Source organism: Dermacentor silvarum, chromosome 6 (genome assembly GCF_013339745.2).
Source record: "Dermacentor silvarum isolate Dsil-2018 chromosome 6, BIME_Dsil_1.4, whole genome shotgun sequence".
NCBI classification, from domain to species: domain Eukaryota; kingdom Metazoa; phylum Arthropoda; class Arachnida; order Ixodida; family Ixodidae; genus Dermacentor; species Dermacentor silvarum.
In genome coordinates this window covers 108,911,956-108,932,550 of record NC_051159.1, presented here as the reverse complement: position 1 = coordinate 108,932,550, position 20,595 = coordinate 108,911,956, and the positions used below count along the sequence as shown (strand labels likewise).

The window sequence follows — 20,595 nt, the reverse complement described above, 5'->3', positions numbered from 1 at the left end:
CTTGCTACCTTTTTTTTCTCTGCAGTGCCTACTCTGAGACATTGCAATGCAATACTTTGACAGAGTATTTGTAACAAGGAAAGACATTCTCAAGCAAACAGGTGCGAACCCCAAATGTGCAACGAAAAGCAAGGCCCTCCTCACCTGTTGAGTCCTGGGAGGGTTGAGCGGCTGCAGTCCCGAGGGGGTGTCAGCCAGCACGTGGAAGTGCGACGTTGATGGGGGACCCATGGGGCTCGGGCGGCTCTCCGCATCCACCTGGTAGTTCACCAGGCCCCACTGCTCCAGGAATGCATGAACCCTGCCATGCAAAGGAAGAGAAAGAGCAATGCCTTTATTCATGACCAGATAAACCTCCTAAAACCCTCTTTTAAAGAAAATTATTTCATTCTCTACAACTACCGAAGATTTTGCATCATTCCTGTCACTCTAGCAAAGTAACAGTGCACTGTAATTTATTAACTTATTCAATACTGTACGTGTACTTTGGCAGCCTAGTTGATAACGATCCTGCAAAAGAAAATGAAAATGCACTGCTGTCATTTGCCAGCATACCATCTAATCAAAACCAGCAACGGGAGTGCTTCACTTCCTTCTGCATAGGAAAACGTGAAGAGTAAAGCGTTTGCAGTGGCTGCACTGTATACGGTGCTCAATACACAGGTACAAAATTGTTTCGTCTTCTAGGGGTTCTTCCTTAGTCCCCAATCAGGAGAGTTACACTGTATGAATAATCCACACTTCTGTAATAATGAAATGGCCACTTTTACTGTGAGACAATGTTCACTAACCTGAAAGCTAAGCATGCTTCCATGCATGCAAGAACTAAACGTGGGCGGTGATGAGGCCCTGAAATTCCAGCACCAGCTCACTGCGATGTCATAACATTTTGTGTCTGCTCAACTGTTCATCTGTAAATAACTGCACTGCATTGCAACTTAGCCAAAGACTCAACCTAGTAAGATTTTTGATGCACCAGCACAGCCCCAATATGACACGTTACTTTGGAATCTGCAACCTCACACGGATGTACTGGCACAGAGGTTTTTTGGCACAAAATTCAAAGACCAGCATTCATCCACTTCGTTAATCAACCTTTTTCCAGCAAATGAATGTAAATTGAGTTTCAAAGGGATACTTTATCAATGTATACTGACACACTGTTCTTCGGTGTCTCGACAAGAAATTCATAGTGATGCATGAGGGACTAAATGCAGCAGCTGAGCAAATGAATCACTGCTAAATGAGAACATCTACCTCCAGAATGAAACCTCTAAAAAAAAAAAAAAACATCCTTCCGTTTACAAGTGCACTTTGCGAGCATGTTTTCCAGAGCCACTCACCTCATGATGGCGCACACGTCTCCCGCCAGATTCCTCCGGCATGCAGTCACTGTCAGGTACTCCGTTGGATTGAGCCGGTATGTGTCGATCATGAAGTTGCGATATGCAATGTAGCTGCAAAACAATTACACACTGATTCTAAATATTCTGAACAAATAAATACTGATAAACAAATTTCACTAAAAATGAGGAATTTTTCTTATGCCTCAACACCTTCTGGAACAAGGTACAGTTAAAAGTCCTCACCCTGGCCTTAACCTTATACAGTAAAACAAACACCAATGGTACGATTCCGTTTCACACAATTTCCCAGCGCCAACGTTTGCGATCAAAAACCCAAAAAGTGACCCAATACAGCTGCACTTCTTTTTTACTGGTCAATACATTCCCGGAAAACACAACCTTTCGGCACTAACATTCAGTATATCGCCAAATTGCCATCATATGATATGTTTTGTGGCCACTAGATGCCATGTAAACAAGAAAAGGTGTGAGGCACACGCCATCGAGAGCGGTATAGCCGCCCGTAACGGCAGCTTCCTTGTAGTACTCGCCTGCCCGTGTCATGTGAAAATACGGACACACACTTGGTTTCCTATTCCGGTACCAGCAAATCTCCTCGCAGGTCATTGCCATGCACAGCTATCGCTGCCAAACCCACTGCGATAAGCATCTTCACCTATCTTTTTCACAGTGCGTAGACATAGTACCATTGGAAGTGTACTGAATGCTTTTAATAGCTCGATTTCCTTTTCGTTTTCCATTGCAGTCTTAAAATGAATGCAGGCCACTTAAGCCATGCGAGCTTGACACATGTCAGCATCTCGTGCAGCAAAGATTATCGCCCGAGTAGGCACTTCAGAACTTCCTGCCAAAATGCTTTGCCCGAAGAAGCTGCTTGTCCAGGCTCAATCCGAGGATCACAAAGGTAAGCTTGCCGAAACCACAAAATTGACAATGCACGTCATGGGTGGCTCGGGCCCATCAAATAGGCATCTTGTGCTGCAACGATTCACGCAATGCTTCGCATTACGTAGGTGTCAACTACGGTTAAGTTCTGCCAGACTTTTTCTTGTTACTTCGGATTTTAAGTTTATTTCCAGTTATTACTTCTTTTTGCTTTTTTTTTTTTCCAGAACATATAAATGAGATTCTACTGTAATCTAATAGAGACAACCTTTGCAGTACCCTTGACTGCCATTTCCTTTCTAAGGGTCTGACATCTGTCATTTGCAAAGTAAGAGCACAAAATATTCACACTACTGGGCTGCAACTGCCTTGTTCTTTAATTTTTTTGCATTATGTTTTAGGATCACTGACGTGAAATGCAATTTTTCAGCTGAAGCAAGTGCTGCATTTTCAGTTAGCTAGAACAATGCATCCAAGGACTTTACTAAGTACTTTGTGCTTCTGATCTGCTTTGCACAACTACATTCACAAATACATTTTTTTTATTTGATAGGTTCATAAAGCCAGCAATGGCTTTATTGTTGCAGAGAATTTAAACAAAATGAGAGAGAGGTGAGGAGTACACCCAACACAAGGTAATATTTTGTGCAAGAGACATACACTTCAGGAGTCTTGGACTTGTTCTTGGCATTGAAGAACTCTGGCAGGGCCCGCCTTTCAATTGCATGAATACTGAAAAAACAAAAAAGAATCCAGAGCCATTAGGGGAAAAAAGAATTAGCATTTCAGAATGCCAGCACTCGCATAAGGCATAAGAACACAAAACAAAGTGTTTTACAACAAGAGCACTGTTTAGATCTACAATTGTTATCCCATGTATGAGCTGTCAACAAAGGTAGTACTGGCTTGCTACCTTAGCATCTGGCTTAGTAAACATTCAAGTTGGCAGTTGTCGTACCAATAATATTGATCCTGCTAATATCAAATTATCTCTTACCGCAATTTCTAAATGCTAAAACTGCAGCGAGAATGCATGGCATGAAATAAACAGAGATCACAGTGACATTCAACAGATTGAACTCCATGCATTGCCAAATGCCTTGTAAGATGGCTTTCCTGTCTAAACCGATCACTGCTAAGCCCATCATAAACAAGAAACCAAGACTTTTCCATTCACTACAGCATATACTATGTCCAGTTTTTCAGCTCTACTTGTACATGAATCGTGCTCCATACCATGCCAGCTGATCTACGCCAGCTTTGGTACCCTAGTTGCAAAGTAAACGTAACGGTCTGTGAGCAACAAAAACCACTCTTCGATTTGACTGACACCTTGACATGTGCCACATGTGCCATGTTTACAGTCATTGACCAAGAACTAAAGGCCCAACCGCATGCACGCGATTTTCGAGCGACAGCGACAAGCGACGGTGACGAGCGACAGGTTTTGCCGTCGCGGAGGGCTATCCGTCGCTGTCGCTAGTCGTGTCGCCGGTTTCTGGCCAGCCAGAAAATATCGCTTGTCGCCCGGAAGTCAGCGCGATGACATCCGCTGGGGACAGCGATTGCACAACAACATGGCAGCAATCAGCCTGCCTGCTTCGATCTGAATTCGTTCTTGCAACTTGCTCTCTGCTGTGACAGCAAAAAATAAATATATGTAGTACAATCAGTCATCGCTTCACCTCATCGCTAGCTGAAGACTAAAGTATCGGCGCTCTCTTGTCGTTATTATTGAGATCGGTTGTTTTCTTTTGACGTTGTCAGGCCTGAGACGCCACCGAGAGCCAAGAAAGTGTTTTAAGTTTTACTCAACAGATGGCGCCACGGCACCTTACGCTGGCGGCATGGGACGGAGTTCCACTGGGGATGCATGGGACGGATTTTCACTGGGGATGATAGCATATTTTAGCTAGGTCTAGATAAAACATTGACCTTTGATAAAATTCAGATTTCTTTACGCGCGCAAGATAACATTTATTCGCACAACAATGTAAATCCGTCGCTACTCTTTTTCGCGATGTCGCGTTCATGTGGTTGCTCCACGCCGCGACACGACAGCGCGACAGGGTGTGCCTGTCGCGTCGCTTGTCGCTGTCGCTTGAATATCGCGTGCATGCGGTAGGGCCTTAAGGATGCTATTCGACAACCCTGCTCATGTCTCCGTCTGGTAGTGCAACATTCAGGACTTCCCGTTAGAGCCCAAAGCACAACAACACTCACCTGTTGTAGTCAAACCAAGCTGCATAGCTAGGGATGATGATGTGGTTGGCCTGCTCAGTGACGTTGTCGTCGTGAGCTTCAGCTTTCTCGCTCTTGCCCACACCATTCGGGCTGCCTGGTCGGGAGCCCTTGTCTCTGTCACCCTGGAACATAAGTATACAACTTCATTTAAAAACTATACAACTCAAGTAAACAGCAGAAGCGAATTTGGGAGAGCTTCATCGACAAAACACTGCTGTTAAAACATCAATCAGATGATCCAACGAATCAACTGCTGCTCAAAGACACTGGCAGGGATCAACATCAGGTGAGGGAACAATTAAAGGTACTGCATTTTGCATTTTAAGTAAGAAAATCGGGGCATGTGCATTACAATCAAGGGTGTTGCATTTTCAATTACCGGCTGTGAAAAATATGTGTGCGTTACAATTGAGAGTGCATCAAAATCGAGTACATACGGTAGTCTGATGGCAGGTTTTAAATGGGAGCAAGGAGCAAAGTTTTCATTGCTACTGATGTTTATTTGACTATAGTGAAGCACAATAAATAGGACCAAAAGAAGGTGAGACAGATGGGACGAGCGCTACTACTGATGCTTGTTCATTGTGACCAGTGAATTGCTCAGATTACACTTTGAAATTCCACCTCAACATTTGGCGCTTTGCATGCTTAAGTGAGCATGCCATACATGCTCATTTTAAGGGAGCTTCAGAGAATACATCTGGTAGGAGCACAACAGCATGCCAGGTGCTGAATGACACCAAGGTGTGCGCCTAAAGCGATCTTTCAGGATACAGCCCCTAAACAAACGCTCTCTAGACAACACAAAAGTGAGGGGGAAAAGTAAACCGTGGGTCATGTAAATAGAGAACCAACAGTGCATTCATCAATATACACAGATCAGCTCCAGAAAAGAAGCTACTAGAGCAATAATGATGCCAAATATGGCCGGAGATACACCAACACCACTGAGTGAAGTTGATTAAGAAAGGTACCCCAGAAACAAGGCGGCTTTAACAATGTATTTCAGTCCACAAACAGTGCAAGCTTGAAACTGATCTCGAAGATCGCATGGATGGTTCCCTTGAGACTGCACCACCTCATGACATAGGCATCAATGTGGCGCAAAGACAGCCCATGACATAGGCAAGCTTTCCTGCCATTCAGAAAGTACTGACAGGTGTTTCGTTGCAGATGCAGGCACACAAAATAGCTTTGTTCACCATGATGATACTGAGTTTGACCTGGCACTGGATTCCCACATTGTTCATCACATTAACAATCTTTTCTTTTTTTTTCTTAACACTGCCTTAACTAAAATTAAGCATCAAGATGGTGTTCTAGGTTACACAAGGTCCTATGTGAGCTCAAGCAAAAGACAAATGAAGAAAGGAAAGGCAGGAGGGTGGATAACTTAAACACCCTTTCAGCCTCCTAGCCAAGGCCCTGACGTCAAGTATTCGCACCTTGTCGTCCATGTCAGCCCCATCCAGGTCTATGAGGGTGCCTCCTTTGACTGGCTGCAGCTCACTGTCCTTGCTGCTACGTTGATTTGGGTCTGCAGGAGAGAACAGGGGAGAAGAGGGGAGAGAAAGGCAGCTGAAGGATATGCAACATAAACAACAACTTTTCAAAACTAATAGGCCTACCTCAGAACCAACACTGACTTCCCAACAGTAAACATTTCAGACAACAGACAAATGGAATCTGATGCGGTAGTTTCTAACAGGTTTACGAACAAACTCCACTGCTGCTATGACAGCCACTCGACAAGAAACAATTCTGTGTCATGGCTACAATTAACCATGTAATAAATACATCAACGGCTCAACAAATGAATTAGGATCGGATGTACAAAGAGCATGGCTCTCACAAAATTTGCTGCTTAAAGTGCAGTTGCAACACATTAAAGTTGCTGTGCCCAATGCAAGCAAGAAAAAGTATCATTCACCTGGAGGAAATAAAAAATATATATATTTATTTTAGAAGTGACAAAGCATGATGCCAAATAGAGTAGAACCCCACTGTTACGTTCCCGGCCTGCATCATGCATTGCGAACTGCCACCCCGCGCCGGCCCGAGCGGCCATGTTGACTGTTCATGTCGCTTGGCTTGGTGGCTTGATGATGGGATTGGCCGCCCAGAGTGCCGGGGGCGACACCTATGACGTATTTTCGGTTTCCACCAGCAAAAGTATGGCCCTTGAGATGCGTATTTGCTATCTAAAGATGGTGTCTACGGCGCGTTGTGGCCCTAAAATTGGTTTTGGCTCATAAATGTTCCGTATAATGTCCAAGGGCGATAATGCCGTCGCCGCATGGCGTATGTGCGAGTGAAAGCGTGCGAGGGGAGTCGAGGACCGCGGCTAAATGTCACGCGTGCAAGAAAGAAAAGTGGAGAGAAAGGGTCTATTCTTCCGTTGCGCTCGAGGCACCGAAGCGGGGAGGGGGAGGCAGCGTTATGCTCTGGCATCAATTGCAGACTGCACGGTCGTGCAGGCTGTAGTATCTTGAAAGCGATCTGCATTGGGGACAGAGTTTAGGCAGTGTAAGTGCGTCGGCGGCTCGTAGCTTTGTGTGTTCTGTGTGTTCTCGGTACTCAGTTTGCGTTGAAGCGATAGACAGCATGAAGGTCACGCCGCTCGCTGCTGCTGCAGCGCTTCCTCACGCCAGCGTTTTGAAAGTGAGTGTCCGCGCCCATCGTGTGTGATGTGTTCATGTTTGCCTGTGTGCGCTGCCACCATGCTTGTTAATATAGTTAATAAGCAAATGTCTACAAGTTTATACGAACAATAAGATTACTATTCTTACTTCGTATAGCTGTGTACTAATTTGCTATCGCAATCGATGCTTCGGCTTTTGGGCGAAACTGCGGCTTTTTTTTTTTTACTTAACATAAAACTGTGTGCAGTTCACTACTACTCACACTTCTCACTTTTTCCTGCGATAATTTTTTCTTTTTCCTCTCGGCTCTTACTTTTTTTTTTTTTACAGTCCAGTGAAAACTTATCAGCGGGGTTATACTGCATCATGCTCGTGGCAAGCAATTTAATTCATCGTTATATCTCCCTGCACTACCCTGACAGCTGAGTAACTAAGATTAGTGTTGTCCTTTGAGGATAATCCCCAAACTTGCTCTCAACACCAGAATGCCATACACACTGAGTCATTGGAGCAGGTGGCCCACTCTTTCTATGGGCTCATACTGTGCATGTATGGTGCAAAATGAACTCACTGCTTCGGGGAATGGAGACCTCCTGAAGACTGGGCTCGGGGGAGGGCTCCTCCATGTCTTTAGTCAGGTCGTCGGATTCGTCGTCGCGGAATGAGCGTTTTTTACCCATGGCCGGGCTGCGCCCTCTGTGCAAGTAGAACAGTTAACACCATAGTTAGGCATGTACGAAGCCCAGCAGGCCAACAGAAAAAAAGCAGCCTTGTTTTCTGTTAATAAGGAACTGTTTTTAAAAGCTTCTAAATCTGAGACTTTCTGCTGCACTCAACTCTTTCGTTACGTCTATTCAGATCAATCACCGGTGATCGATACATTAAATAGCCGATTTCAACACGTTGGAGCAGCTTCTTATGCACTTATTGCCACCCAGTCGTTAGTCCAGGCACTCCACTTTAAATTTTCCTGCTCTGGCGATGTTATGATTTTTCACGCACCTTTTTGCAAACTAATGTGCGTGTGTTGTAGTGAAAAGGAGCGCGGCTGTCACCCTCAAGAAAAAAGCATTCCGCTCGTGATTATGCTGCTCTAACATAAAATTTTTGTGATGAAGAGGCTCCCAGCAAGTCAAGAATTAAGTTATGCTGTTGGCTTTGCCATCTGACAGTGCTTAGTGGTGATAAGTACCCTAAATATGCCAACTGTTCAATAGTGAGCTTTGGTTTGGAGTCCAAGTAGTTTTATTCCACCAAAGTGCATTTCTCAAGGTCCGCCGCATGTCCAACATGTGGACCTGGCATTTTCAGCCAATTTCCGAAATTTCGATTTCGCTTCACTGTAAAATCCTGGCGAGGGGCACTGCCGGTGTTACTATGCATTTATCGAAAGTCGCTCCCACGGCTGCAGCATCCCACTCGGCAATAAGCGGCACCGGCACTTGAATTTAGTAATGAGGACTCCAAATACGAGTCCAAAGATGACAGCAAACCAGATTCAAGCTCTGACGGCGACAATGTTTTGAATCAGCCCAGGACATCCGCAGCTGTTCACCGGCGAGTTTCGTTTACAGCCTTGAGCGGTGTTCTTCCTGCGTGCGATCTTTTCTGCCGATCTTTGTGCACGACTGTAAGTGCGAGCTACAGTGATTATCTGCAGGCTGCAGACTTTGCTTGGTCAGGATGTGCTGCCACTGGCCGCAAAGAAAATTCACTTCACGGCCCAGCACTACGGAGCAGCGCAAGACAATTTATAATGGCGGGGGGATTTCTTTCTGCACTTTTTCGCTGTGGAAGTGACAAAGACAATTTGGAAAAATGCAAACAAATATGCTCTTAAGAATGCCAATTCAGGAGTTGCCCAGCTACGGTGAGAGATGGGCTCAGGAAAGAGGCGGCTCCAGATGAACAGTTAAGTTTATTGGGCTTGCTCATTGAACCATCCTTGGATGATGCCGAAAAGGCAAAACTGCGAAATGTGTTACGAGGGGCACAAAGTTGAAACAAAAAAAAAAGTTTTATGCCAGAAATGCAGAGTGCACCTTCAAAAAAAAATTGAAAAATAAATAATAATAATAATAAATAAAAATAACAGGAACTGCTTCGAAGCATGGCACGAGTGATGAAGCAGTTCCTGGTCTTAGTTTAATTTTTGTATCTGAAGAATGGCGGTGTAGTGCAGCATTAAAGCCCAAACCGCATGAGAGCGATTTTGTGCGTGACGGCGACAAGTGACGGCTTCGAGCGGCGAAACGGGCCGTCGCGTGAACAGATCGCTCGTTCTTGTCGCTCAATTGCTCGGTTCTGGAAATCTAGAATTCGTTGCTCCTCACCCGGAAGTGCTATGAGCGACTAGCCAATAGCGCGAAGCCGGAACTGGTTATACATCAGTCAAGTATACTACCGATTGTCGCATGGAACGAACAAACGACAAAATTTTAATACGTGCAAATATAAAACGTAGTGCAAGACCTTTAGGAATATTTATGATGCTCTTTACACTAAAACACATCAACTTAAATTAATAAAGCACGCGTCACACCAGTTTTGGCGAGTATTTGCTGCCCTCATTCCGGCAACACCGGAGAGGCGTCGCTCAAAGTCGTCGCTCGCATGCGGTACGACTTGTAGATGACGAGCGAACGCGACAGCCATCTCCATCACGTCGCTTGTCGCTGTCGTGCGCAAGATGGCGTGCATGCGGTTTATACTTTACTTTTTCAGACAATATTCCTGGGTAACTTATCTTTCAAATGTATATTCTGAATTTTACTTTGATATTAACACCCTTGTAGATATGTTTTTTAAATTTTTTATGAATTGGCCCCTAAAATGGCGCTTTCTTGAAATTTATTTTACCTAACAAATTTTTTTTGCTTTGAAACGCATGTTTTTGGAAAGAGCATTTCATTATGTACAATGTGGTATGCTGCCATATGTGCTGGAATAATATTTGTAGTGGCAAAATTTTTTTCTCTGAAACACATCAAGAACAACCATTTTCTCTCGGTAACGAAAAAGTTGAATACAAAGATTTGATAACCTGGACGAGCACAGGTCCACCTCTCCGTCTATGGACATTTGAAAACAAGGTGATGGTCCCATAGATGCCAGCCACTATTTCGGTGTTCACTGGATACATTTTTTAGTAGTTCTAGTCCTTTAGCTTTTAGTCTTTTAGAGGAAGACAGAGGGACGCGGGAGGCATGCGGGTTGCACTGGTGACGACAGACTGACCAGCAGTTGCCAGTCTGTACATGCAACATTAATGCCTAAATTTATTTTGTCCTGCCATGTAATGATTTACGACAAAAAAACTGCAGTGGTTACCTGGCTAACGCAGCTACCAGTACAAATAGAGGTGCTGTGAAGGTTTACGGCCTACATCAGAACTTGAACCATGACAAAGACCAAACCTACTTTATATTATGACAATGGAACCTGAGACAATGGGGGAAAAAAAAGAAAAAAAACTAGAGTCGAGACAATTGGCTGCCCTGACTGGGTCAAATCAGGATTCAGGGCATTTATTCAAAATTCGGGACTGCCCCGCTAAATTCAGGACGGTTGGCAACCCTAACCTTGGCACCAAATACATCAACGCCAATCCATTTAGAGAGTAGGGACTCACCCCTTGCGCTTCCGCTTGTCCAGGGGAGGGGACGGAGACCTCTTTCGTTTCTTGATGCCTTTTCGGTCGCGTTTCTCTCCTTCTCCAGAGAGCAGCTAGGATCAGAAAACAAAGCAACAACCCAAGTTGCAGCAGATACACTCACAACACACTTACTAGGCATGGGCCAATTAAGGTCACACGCTTGACTGCCACCAGAAAAAAATGTATCTTACCAAGAGCATTGTAGGTCAAAAACATGAACAGGCAAAGGGCTGTTCTTCAGTTAATTAAATACAGGGTAGACCGCTTATAACATAAGTCGCCGGAGTCGTGAATATCTGCACTATAAGCGGTACCGCACTATAACCAAAACTATTTTCAAGCCCCATGTATGGAGGATTCCGACGACTCCGACACCGAGAACGAAGAGCCAGCTCCTACACACCCAACGAGCTCGGAGTTGACGCGAGCACTGATGACACTGTCATCGGTGTACAGCGGCAACATGACGTTGACTGAAATTGAGGCAGACATGATCGCGGGCAAGCGGACCGTGCAAAATAAAATAAGCGACTTCTTTGCGCCCAAGTGCTGACCTATGAGGTAGCGCCGGCCACGTCGTATTTTTTTTTTTTTTTAACGGCTCTTTTCAGAGCCACCTAAACGATGCATTGGCTGAATAGCAATGAGAATCTTGTACTCCGGCCGTGACCCTCTCCGTCAGCGAAAAATACCTACCAAAAAGGTGCGTTTTCACGTGCATTCGTTTTTCCGGACTGCCCGATTTCCCGGACGTTTTCGCGGTCCCTTGAGGGTCCGGGAAATCGGACGTCGACTGTATAGACCCAGCAGCCGCGTGTATCCGAGAATCGAAGCGTGCGACTGGGAGTTTTGCATCCGTTTAAATTTATGAACGTTGAAAGGTTAATGTCCAAGTACCCACAATCTTCGTATGAAGCAGACAAAGTAATAATTAAAAAAAAAAAGTGTCTCAGTTTTGCCCGAAAGGCGAAGCATCAATTGGGATAGCAAATTAGTAGAGAGCTATAAGGAGTAGGGATAGTAGTTTTATCGGCTGCATAAACTTGACACACTCGCTTACTAACTGAATTAACAACAAGCGTGGTGTCAACGTGCACAAGCAAACATGAATAGACTCGATGACCGCAGACAACCACTGTCAAAACGCGGGCGTGGGGAAACACGGCCGCCGCAGCGAGCGGAGGTTCGTGCGGTCTATCGCTTCAACGGAAACTGAGCGGCGTAAGCACAGCGCATACAAAGGTCAGAGCCGTGTGGAGATCGCTTTCAAGATACGGTGCGCGCGACAACACTAACGGCCGGCACAGGCACGAACGCATATGTTGGCTGAGTAGAAGCCCCCCCCCCCCCTCCCTCACTCCCATGCTGTCTTCCCGCTTTGCTCCTTTCGCATGGGAGATAGCATCGCCAGTTCCCCTTGTGCCCGGTTGCAAGATACGCATTTGGTGCCGCAGCATAGCGTCGCTTCCCCTCTCTCCCTCCCATACTCCCACGGCCTTTCGCACGATGGAGGTCGCGTTTGCTCTCCGCTGTGCGTTCGCTCTCCGTGAAGGCGCGCATCCCCCGCGCGCTTTCACTTGCACATACGGCGAGCAGCGACGATTTTATCGCTCTTGGACTCATGCTCTGCGTCTCATGCTCCTCCTCCGCATCGCCCTCGATGATCTCCTCTCCCATCGGTGGGCGCACTTCATTGAGAAGCGTGCTCGCTACCGCCCTTATCGGCGAGATTTTCCCGCGGAAGCCGCATTATAACCGGTATGTCGTCTGACGCGGCTGCACTGTAAGCGGTATGCGTATACATGGAGTGCTATGGGAAAATTAACAGGAGTCTGAAAAGACCGTACTATATCCGGTCCTGCACTATAAGCGGTTACGTTATAAGTGGTCTATACTGTAGTACTTAATTTTCTATCTAGCTTTAACTGGAAGAAATGGATCACTGGATGCCTCAGAATGCTGCCACCTGTCACTGATTTTCAAAGCAAATATATCCCACACGTAATTCCAAATGACAAGAACACCAAAAGGTACACTCTAATCTAGCTATAACGAAACGGGATATAACGAAATAATGAATATAATCAAGTAAATGAAATTCCCCTTGAAATCCCCATAGAAATCCATGTAGTTAAAACCTTGTTTTAACCAAGTGAAATTGTCCTGCCAATGGATATAACAAACTAGATTCGTCTCTGAAACCAAAAAATACCCGACAGTTGTGCGCAGTGGGGTTCGGCACTCCTTCGCCACAGTAGTTCAAAACTCCAGCATCCCCGCGTCGAATATGCAGTCGAGCAACATTGGCCTTTCTCATCGCCGCGCATAGCGGCACACCTGCGCCGAAGCAGCGGCTCACTATCGCACTTCTCCACTGACCTCTCCCTTTCTTGCACATGCCTGACTGCACGAGCCGTGTCACGCTGCGCAGCTATGTGCGGCAGTGCAAAAGATTAGTGCATTCACTTGTACTGTGCACCGCACAGGCAGGTGCAACTGGGCGTGGCCTCCGAGATTGTATTGGCACTGGTGCAGTCTCGGAGGCCACAAGCCGATCAAGCCAAGCCGGCGCGACTCCTCGATTGCACAGTGGAAAGCGGCTATGTGCGGATATTCGCGACTCCGGCGACTTACGTTATAAGCGGTCTACACTGTACCATAAAAACCGGAATATAGGTAGCTTTCTTCCCAACAGAATTAGTGGAAAAGTGCCCTCTCATCCTTATAGTAGTTTCTGGCACAATTTCGATCGTCGCCTGGCCACTAAGGGACCAGGGAAAAAAAAAGGAGGAAGCACCGCTATTTTTGTGTTGTTCCCATTGTGAATGCACGAAGTTCACAAACTATGCACAAATGTGTTACTACTGTCTCAAACTGCAGCAGGTCTCAGCTTTAGAACACGTGAAAGCAAATGGGAGCATGATGGCACAACACAGTTTGGTTGTGCCATCAATAGAAAGCGAAACAGTGGAACTGTCGACTTTCACTGAAAACTTCGTTCCAAGACCACTACGCTGTTCTTACTGAACTTGAAGACACTGTAGTGTAATTTCTTAGCAAGCATTGTGCGCTAATTCTCCCGATAGCACCAAATTCCGTTCATTGCAAAAGGCACTTGAATTCACTCGTAAGTGCATCGCTTCACGAAGTGAAAAGGCTCGGCTTTTCACCGGAGAGGAAAGCGAATGCTTTTAACAAGACTGTGTCGGAAGAACGACTATGCGCTGTGACAAATTGCTGGCGCAGAAAGGAGGTCTCGTTGGCCACCACAGTCTGCAAATGCGGTGCAAAAAACATGAAGCTGCTATCGACGAACAAGTGAATGGCAAGCAGTCACCCAAGGACGCCTACAAGTCATCTGCAGTGATCACCGGCGCACACCTGCGGCACCCAGTGCATGTAGCTCGTTGTTCAATGACATCACTGCGCACGCCTAGTCCTGGATAACAAATGCCTAGCACATCACCAATGATGTGTAGTGGAATGTCATAAGTGACCAGTGGCCATCGCCGAACAATAATCCTGACACTTCATGTGCAGTTTTCATCTGACTACAAATGAGCGTATTGATTGAATAAAGTATGTTCTGTAGTTAATTGCATTGAAGAATTCTTTCTTTTTTTTAATTTAAATTTTAGTCACCTCAAAGCTAGGAGTCGACCTATATTCTGCATCAACCTGTATACAGAAGCCAACGGATTTTTTGGACTCCAAAAATTCGGACTTGTTGGATATTCCGGACTTAATAGATGTACCGTTAGGGTTCCCATAGAGCAAATGTATTTTCGCGACCGATTTTTCGGACGAATCTATGTGCCAATGTTGGATTTTCCGGACTAAATCGCTCGCTACAAGCCACGCTACCCGATCTTGGGGGCCGCCATGTTAGATTTTCCGCTGGCCTGGCCGGGCTTGGCTTCCAGTGGCCCCCCGTATAGCCTTTAAGATTAGTAGACGCACGCTATCCTCCAGTCTCGGAGGCCATGCCTGCTCTTCCTTGGTCGACAAAACGTTCCAAAAAGGGGCACTTGCTTTTTTTTTTCTCTGTCCGCTCAGCTCAAGGGAATCAGTTTTTTTTTTCTTATTTGTTTCTTTTTAAGTTTCGGTTGCGCTGTGCGGGTGAAAGCTTACTAGGGTGAGCTGGCAACGCACACGGGAGAGAGGAAGGCGGCCGGAAGCAAGCGGACTTGTTCGCTCGGGGGGCACAGGGAGGGACGGTGGGGAGCTGTATTCAGCTCTTGCGGCTGCTGCCGACGGAGCTGCCGCGCAGGCACCGTATCTTGAAAGCGATCTGCTATGTGGCCGAAGTGTGCGCCCGCGGGGGACTCATCTTCAAAGCGATCTGCTATGGGTACAAAGGGCGTGCGCCGAGTGCCAGTAGCTTCGTATGCGCTTTTTTTTTTTCATTTTTATTTTTCGATGTTCACATTGAAGCGAGAGAATAGACAGCGCAAAGTCAATTTGCCCGCTGCTTCTGGCACGCTTTCTAACTCCAGCGTTTTAACAAGTTTCCACAGTCATCGAGCGAGATGTGTTCATGTAACCTGTGCATGCATGACACCGTGCTTATTTAGTTAGTAAGCGCATATTTACATCTTTATACGGCCGATAAAACGAACATCCTTACTGCATATAGCGGTCTATTAATTTGCTATCGCAATCGATGCTCCACCTTCTGGGCGAAACTGCGCCACTTTGCTTAAGCCGCTCTAAGCCTCCATTTTTTTTCTTGAGGGGGGGGAGTTTTTCGGACTATTTTTCAGTCTCCACGAAGTCCGGAAAATCGGTCGGCTACTGTATTCCAGTTTTAGACAGGGGTAATTGGAGATCGCAGGGAAAGGCCTTCGTCCTGCAGTGGACATAAAGTACAGGCTGATGATGATGATGACTGTATTCCAGTTTTTACAGTGAAACCATAAAGTCAATTGCACAGTATGTGACATATGCACTAGAAATGAGAGGGAAGAAAAACACCGCTAAGATACAACATCCTAAGGTAAACTACTCAAGGATAACACAAGGCAAAATTGCAACTTCACTAACTGATAGCATGCTTACACAAAATGGCCTGCCAGACAGCGAGCACCTCTATTATTTCAAGCGTAGAGCGTTCCTAAAGTTGTCACACTGAATGGTCATATTGCTGTATCTTTTTATTCCTGGTCGGTCCTTCTCATATTTGTTTCTTTTTGTGGTGTTCAATTCAGACTATGTGTTCCAAATATCTCACTTAGCCATGTTTCAACACCAAGCTCACCTCATCCAAAGTGTACTTTCCCCTGGGAGACCGCCTGCGGCCCTGGAAGTAAAAAAGGAAGACCATCAAGGACCTAGGAAACCACTAACTAAAGATGTGAGATCAGGCAAGCTGGACTCGCAATGATCTCATACAACATAACCAAATGCAGTAGAAGCAGGTTCACGAGAAAAATAGGGTCCCCCTGGTTCTCTCGCTTAATGCAAAGCAAGGCCTCAACTATGGCAGCATTTGAGTTTTGAGCTAGCCCACGAGGGTTTGTTGGCTGGTTGCCTGCTCCCAAGATCACACGCTACATGACACCCGTAGTTGAAAAAGATGCTCCATATCTGCAGCCATGGTCTTGAGCATCATTGGGCAAAACTGCTAGTCTTAGTACCTTGAAATTAACCTAAGAAAGGGGACAAATGGACATCTGCCACTTTACCACTACAAATATCATGCAGAGTTGTTGGTTTGGCTCAGCAAAAAATTGTATTTCCTCTCATTTTCACTTGCCTTCAGCAAGAATATAAAAATTGCTGCTAATGTAACCCTTATTTACAATTAACTTTACATATTAAAAAAAAAATAAAGTCAATTCCCCCTATACTTTTTGGCTTCATTGTCTGCAGGCTTCATATTGTTGTGGAAACAGCAATAATTTATCCAGCTGACCACAACCTTTCTTTAATTTGAAATGAATATCTGCCGACTTTTAATAATGATAATAATAATAATAAAGAACATTATACAGAAACCACAATACTGTTTCACTTGATTTGGACATCAAACACTTTGGACATCACTAACCGAAATTAGTTTGTGGTAAACGTGACATTACTGTGCTATAAGTAGTCTTTCACATGAAGAGACGTGCAAGCACATTCTTTTGAAAAACCTATGCGCTTCTAACAGTAGCAGAAAAGTAGAACTTGAAGGCACAAAAGAATACAAGGGGTGGTCGCACTCACCATAGCATCTGTCTCGACCTCATAATCTTCTTCATTCATCCATTCGTTGTACTCATCCAAATCGACGAGCCATTTGGCATTGACCTGAGTAAGAAATTCCATTCAAGTGAGCATCTTCTCTGTGTGAATGCAAATGCATAACAGTGGTTGCCATAGAATGAATGACTTTCGCACCAACTGTAAATCAACAATTTTGCAACACAGTACAGACAGAAAGGGCACCTTTTGTTAAGTGATTCATAGACATGGACACTGAACAGAGAGTTTATAAGGATGTCACAGTGCCTCGCGAGGATTTGACTCCAAAGCCACAGATTGACACTTGAAAATTCTGCCAGCCACACTGCCGATGCTACACCACAGAAGAACACTGCATCTGGAGACTGCAATTGGACCACCAGCTGCAATGATTGGCTGAAGCCACATTGTGCTAATTAACCATAATCCAGCAGCGAGGCGAAAGAACTTACGAAGCCAGCGGTAAGAAGCGAACAGCAGCATAGGAAAGACAAGAAAGAAAACGCTGCCTCTCTATTTTACCACTGGGGAGCATACCATCACAACCGAAGACGACGGTGACTAGAGTCGTAACTGAATAACGTATTACAGTCAAACCCACATATAACGAATTATTGTGTATATCAAACAACTGTAAAATCCCCTAGAAATTATTATTACTTATTATTTTATATATCGAATCACCGATATATCTAAGTATTTCGCGATCACCTTCGAGTTCGATATATACAGGTTCAACTGTATTTTCCTTCTCGAATGGAGACTGGTCAAGCACAACTGTGAATGTTTACTCCAACTGATACCACAGAAAACAGTGCAAGGTTTACTGCACGTGATACCGCTGCTTTAGACTATTGGGCAACATTCTTGGGCACTCATCCGTCTCTGCCTTAAACAGGCAAAACAAAATAAAACGCCCTTTTGGTTTGGCCGGGCCATCACACTATCTTCTTGAATGCATGAATCATTGACAGCACCCACCTCATACTGGTCCAGTGTGGGTCTGAGGTGAGTCAGGTTCCATGTCAATGTCCAGGCCAGACACCCAGGTGTCAAAGCTGCAGACAAAAAGTTCAAAGCACATCAAAGGGTCAAACCCCAGAACTGCTAGATAAGGTATGCTAAACAACACAACCAGTGCCCCGAGTGGTGCTGGTTGTGCTAGCACTCCCAGGGCTGATCTTGTACACCTACACAAACACCCCAAAAAGTGGGCATGACGACATCCGCCCCAGCAACTTAATCGTAAAGCATTGCACGCGTAATGCGGAAGTTGCAGGTTTGGCTCCCACCTGCAGCAAGTTGACTTTTCATTCAATTTCATTTCCCTTCTCATTATTTCTAGATTTCAATTAAGGGAACTAAATTTCAGGTGTGCATGAATGTTTGAAATATTAAATACGAATCAAATAGTACTTTGCTATTCAATTCGAGAAATCACTATTTGAAGTTGTTGAATGTTTGTTCCATTCAAATATAATAAGGGACAACAACAGTTGTCAACGTCATCAACAGTTGCAGTCTACAGGGAGAAAGACTGATGCAAGTAGAGACAGTTCTGAATGATTCTGCTGCAGGAAAACTGCAGTTGATGGCCAGAGGAACCAGTTCCTTAGTGAATGCATGCAGCAGTCACTCCTACACAATAATTTCCAGTCGTTAAATAAGCACGTCTCACCTTAGGCAGCCTACCAATTTGGTGTTCCTCTTTAAGCAAAGCAATTTATTATTTGGTCAATCTTACCATGTTTAGATTAGATCACTCAAAAACAATGTGTGGTGCTGTAGTATTTCACTTAGGCCTTTCAGTTGCATTATTCCACTAGGCCTTTCACCACATCACCTGATGTGCATCTGGTGATGTGCTGTTCTTTGTTTCGTTACTGTCATTGTCATGGTGCAGCAGATACGGTAAACTTTTCTTTGTTTCTCCTTTGTATATAATATTCTCAGCTGCCCTCACAGCAAGCTGTTATCAGCAGTAGATGCATCAAATAACGTAAGCAAGCCTTTTGTTGCCAAATAGCCTATGGAAGTTACATTGTTCAAAAACTGAAAATATTTGGCATTCAGTTTGAAATTCAAGCATCCCTTTTTTTTTTAGAATATTTGTATTCGATCAGAAAATTTAGCTATACAAGGACCCCTACTAAATTTTAATTTTAATGTCACAGCAGTCGTTCAATCTACAATGCAGCAAGAAGAGGTTCACTGTCCTCTTGAACAGAAAGTTTGGTAGCCAAGTGTGACAGGTGTAAGGTTTGTCAGTGGTGGTGGTAAAATGGCTAGCTCATTCAGAATTCCTACTGTTTGTAGAAATTTGAAAGTGTTTTCTAATGTGACCACAGCTTTGCCTCTTAGTAGAAGTGCTTGGTGTAGTGGCATCCGATATATATATAAAACAACCGAAAGAAGTTGCGTCTTACCATTTCATTTGGTATGCAAAACAAGTTAAGCCTTTCCATTTTATACAGCATGCAAGAAATTAAAATGTGCAGACTGGTTCATAGTTCTTGGCAAGTTGTTCTGGCTGTTGTGCAATCATAGAAGAAAACTGAGTTAATCTTGAGTGTCCCGATTCTAAGGCAACAGAGAACCACTTCGAAGAAGCAGTCCGTGCGCCTGCAGCTTCTCCATTCTTATAATACTGTACTGGCTTCACAATGTGGAGTTTGTCTATTCATCCCAGTCAAGTTGACAAGATTTACGCATATTTGGCTTCAAGTGTAATCCATGGTCTTGATGTGGTAACCGGAAAGTGCCGATCGTTAAACCTCTGGCTGTATTTGCTATAACAAATTTTGGTTGACAAAGAATTTAGAAGCCGTCAGCATTTGAGCAAGGTGTAAACTTCTGTTACATCTGGTGACTGCATGTGCTCAAAGAGTTGTGACTCACGCTGCCAATTGATTATACCCACCGTATTTACTGGAATCTAGGACGACTCCCCAAAAGTTCGAAGAAAAAAAAAAAACCCCTCGAATGAACGCCGAACAAAAAAGCGAGGACAGCATTTGCAAAATGAAACAGCATTTAATAAATATGCTCATGCCGAGCTCATTCTATGTCACTGTCGCTGCTAGCCTCGTCGCTATCTTCCATCTTCAAACAGTGCCCTATTTTCAGTACCATCAAGCGCATTAGAGATGCTGCACTTTTGAAGGAGCGCACGATCAATGTTTGCCATCCTGGTTGCGGCGCACGCAAAAAGCATCTCCGGTGGCCCCCTCCAACAACGGATGTTTTTCTTATCTATGCCAAAGTCCCGCCCGGCTTGAACGTTTGAGGATGCCTCCACGGCTCGCACAACTACCGTATTTACTCGATTCTAACGCGCCCTCCATTGTAACGCACACCCGTTTTCCGTGACGACAAAAAGTCCTTTACCGTACCGCGCACCTCATGCTTTCAAACAGAAATACAACTTTCTGTCATATGGAAAAACAGATTTCCTCCCGATGTACTGAAGTTGCGTTGAATAAAAAAAAGTCGGTTTCATCGAATGCGATAGCAAATTAGTAGACCGCTATACAAAGTAAGGATAGCAGTTTTATCGGCCGTATAAACTTGCAAA

General features: G+C 44.8%; 1 protein-coding gene across 4 annotated transcripts in view; it reads right to left on the bottom strand.

Moving 5' to 3' along the window:
- Positions 1–20,595, bottom strand: part of LOC119455837 (SWI/SNF complex subunit SMARCC2-like) — a 75,673-nt gene that overhangs the window by 34,205 nt on the left and 20,873 nt on the right. For 3 of the 4 annotated variants that reach the window (XM_037717320.2, XM_049669349.1, XM_037717319.2), the window contains exons 1-9: positions 17,004–17,119; positions 16,051–16,092; positions 10,770–10,864; positions 7,710–7,834; positions 5,942–6,033; positions 4,476–4,618; positions 2,913–2,984; positions 1,344–1,457; positions 145–301 (exon numbers count right to left, since the gene is read on the bottom strand). In XM_037717320.2, coding sequence (XP_037573248.2) covers positions 145–301; positions 1,344–1,457; positions 2,913–2,984; positions 4,476–4,618; positions 5,942–6,033; positions 7,710–7,834; positions 10,770–10,864; positions 16,051–16,092; positions 17,004–17,105 — 942 coding nt within the window. In that variant the 5' untranslated portion in view covers positions 17,106–17,119. Of the gene's footprint in view, positions 1–144; positions 302–1,343; positions 1,458–2,912; positions 2,985–4,475; positions 4,619–5,941; positions 6,034–7,709; positions 7,835–10,769; positions 10,865–16,050; positions 16,093–17,003; positions 17,120–18,007; positions 18,080–20,595 lie in introns of those variants that run through there. The other variant, XM_049669350.1, reaches the window with a different exon arrangement.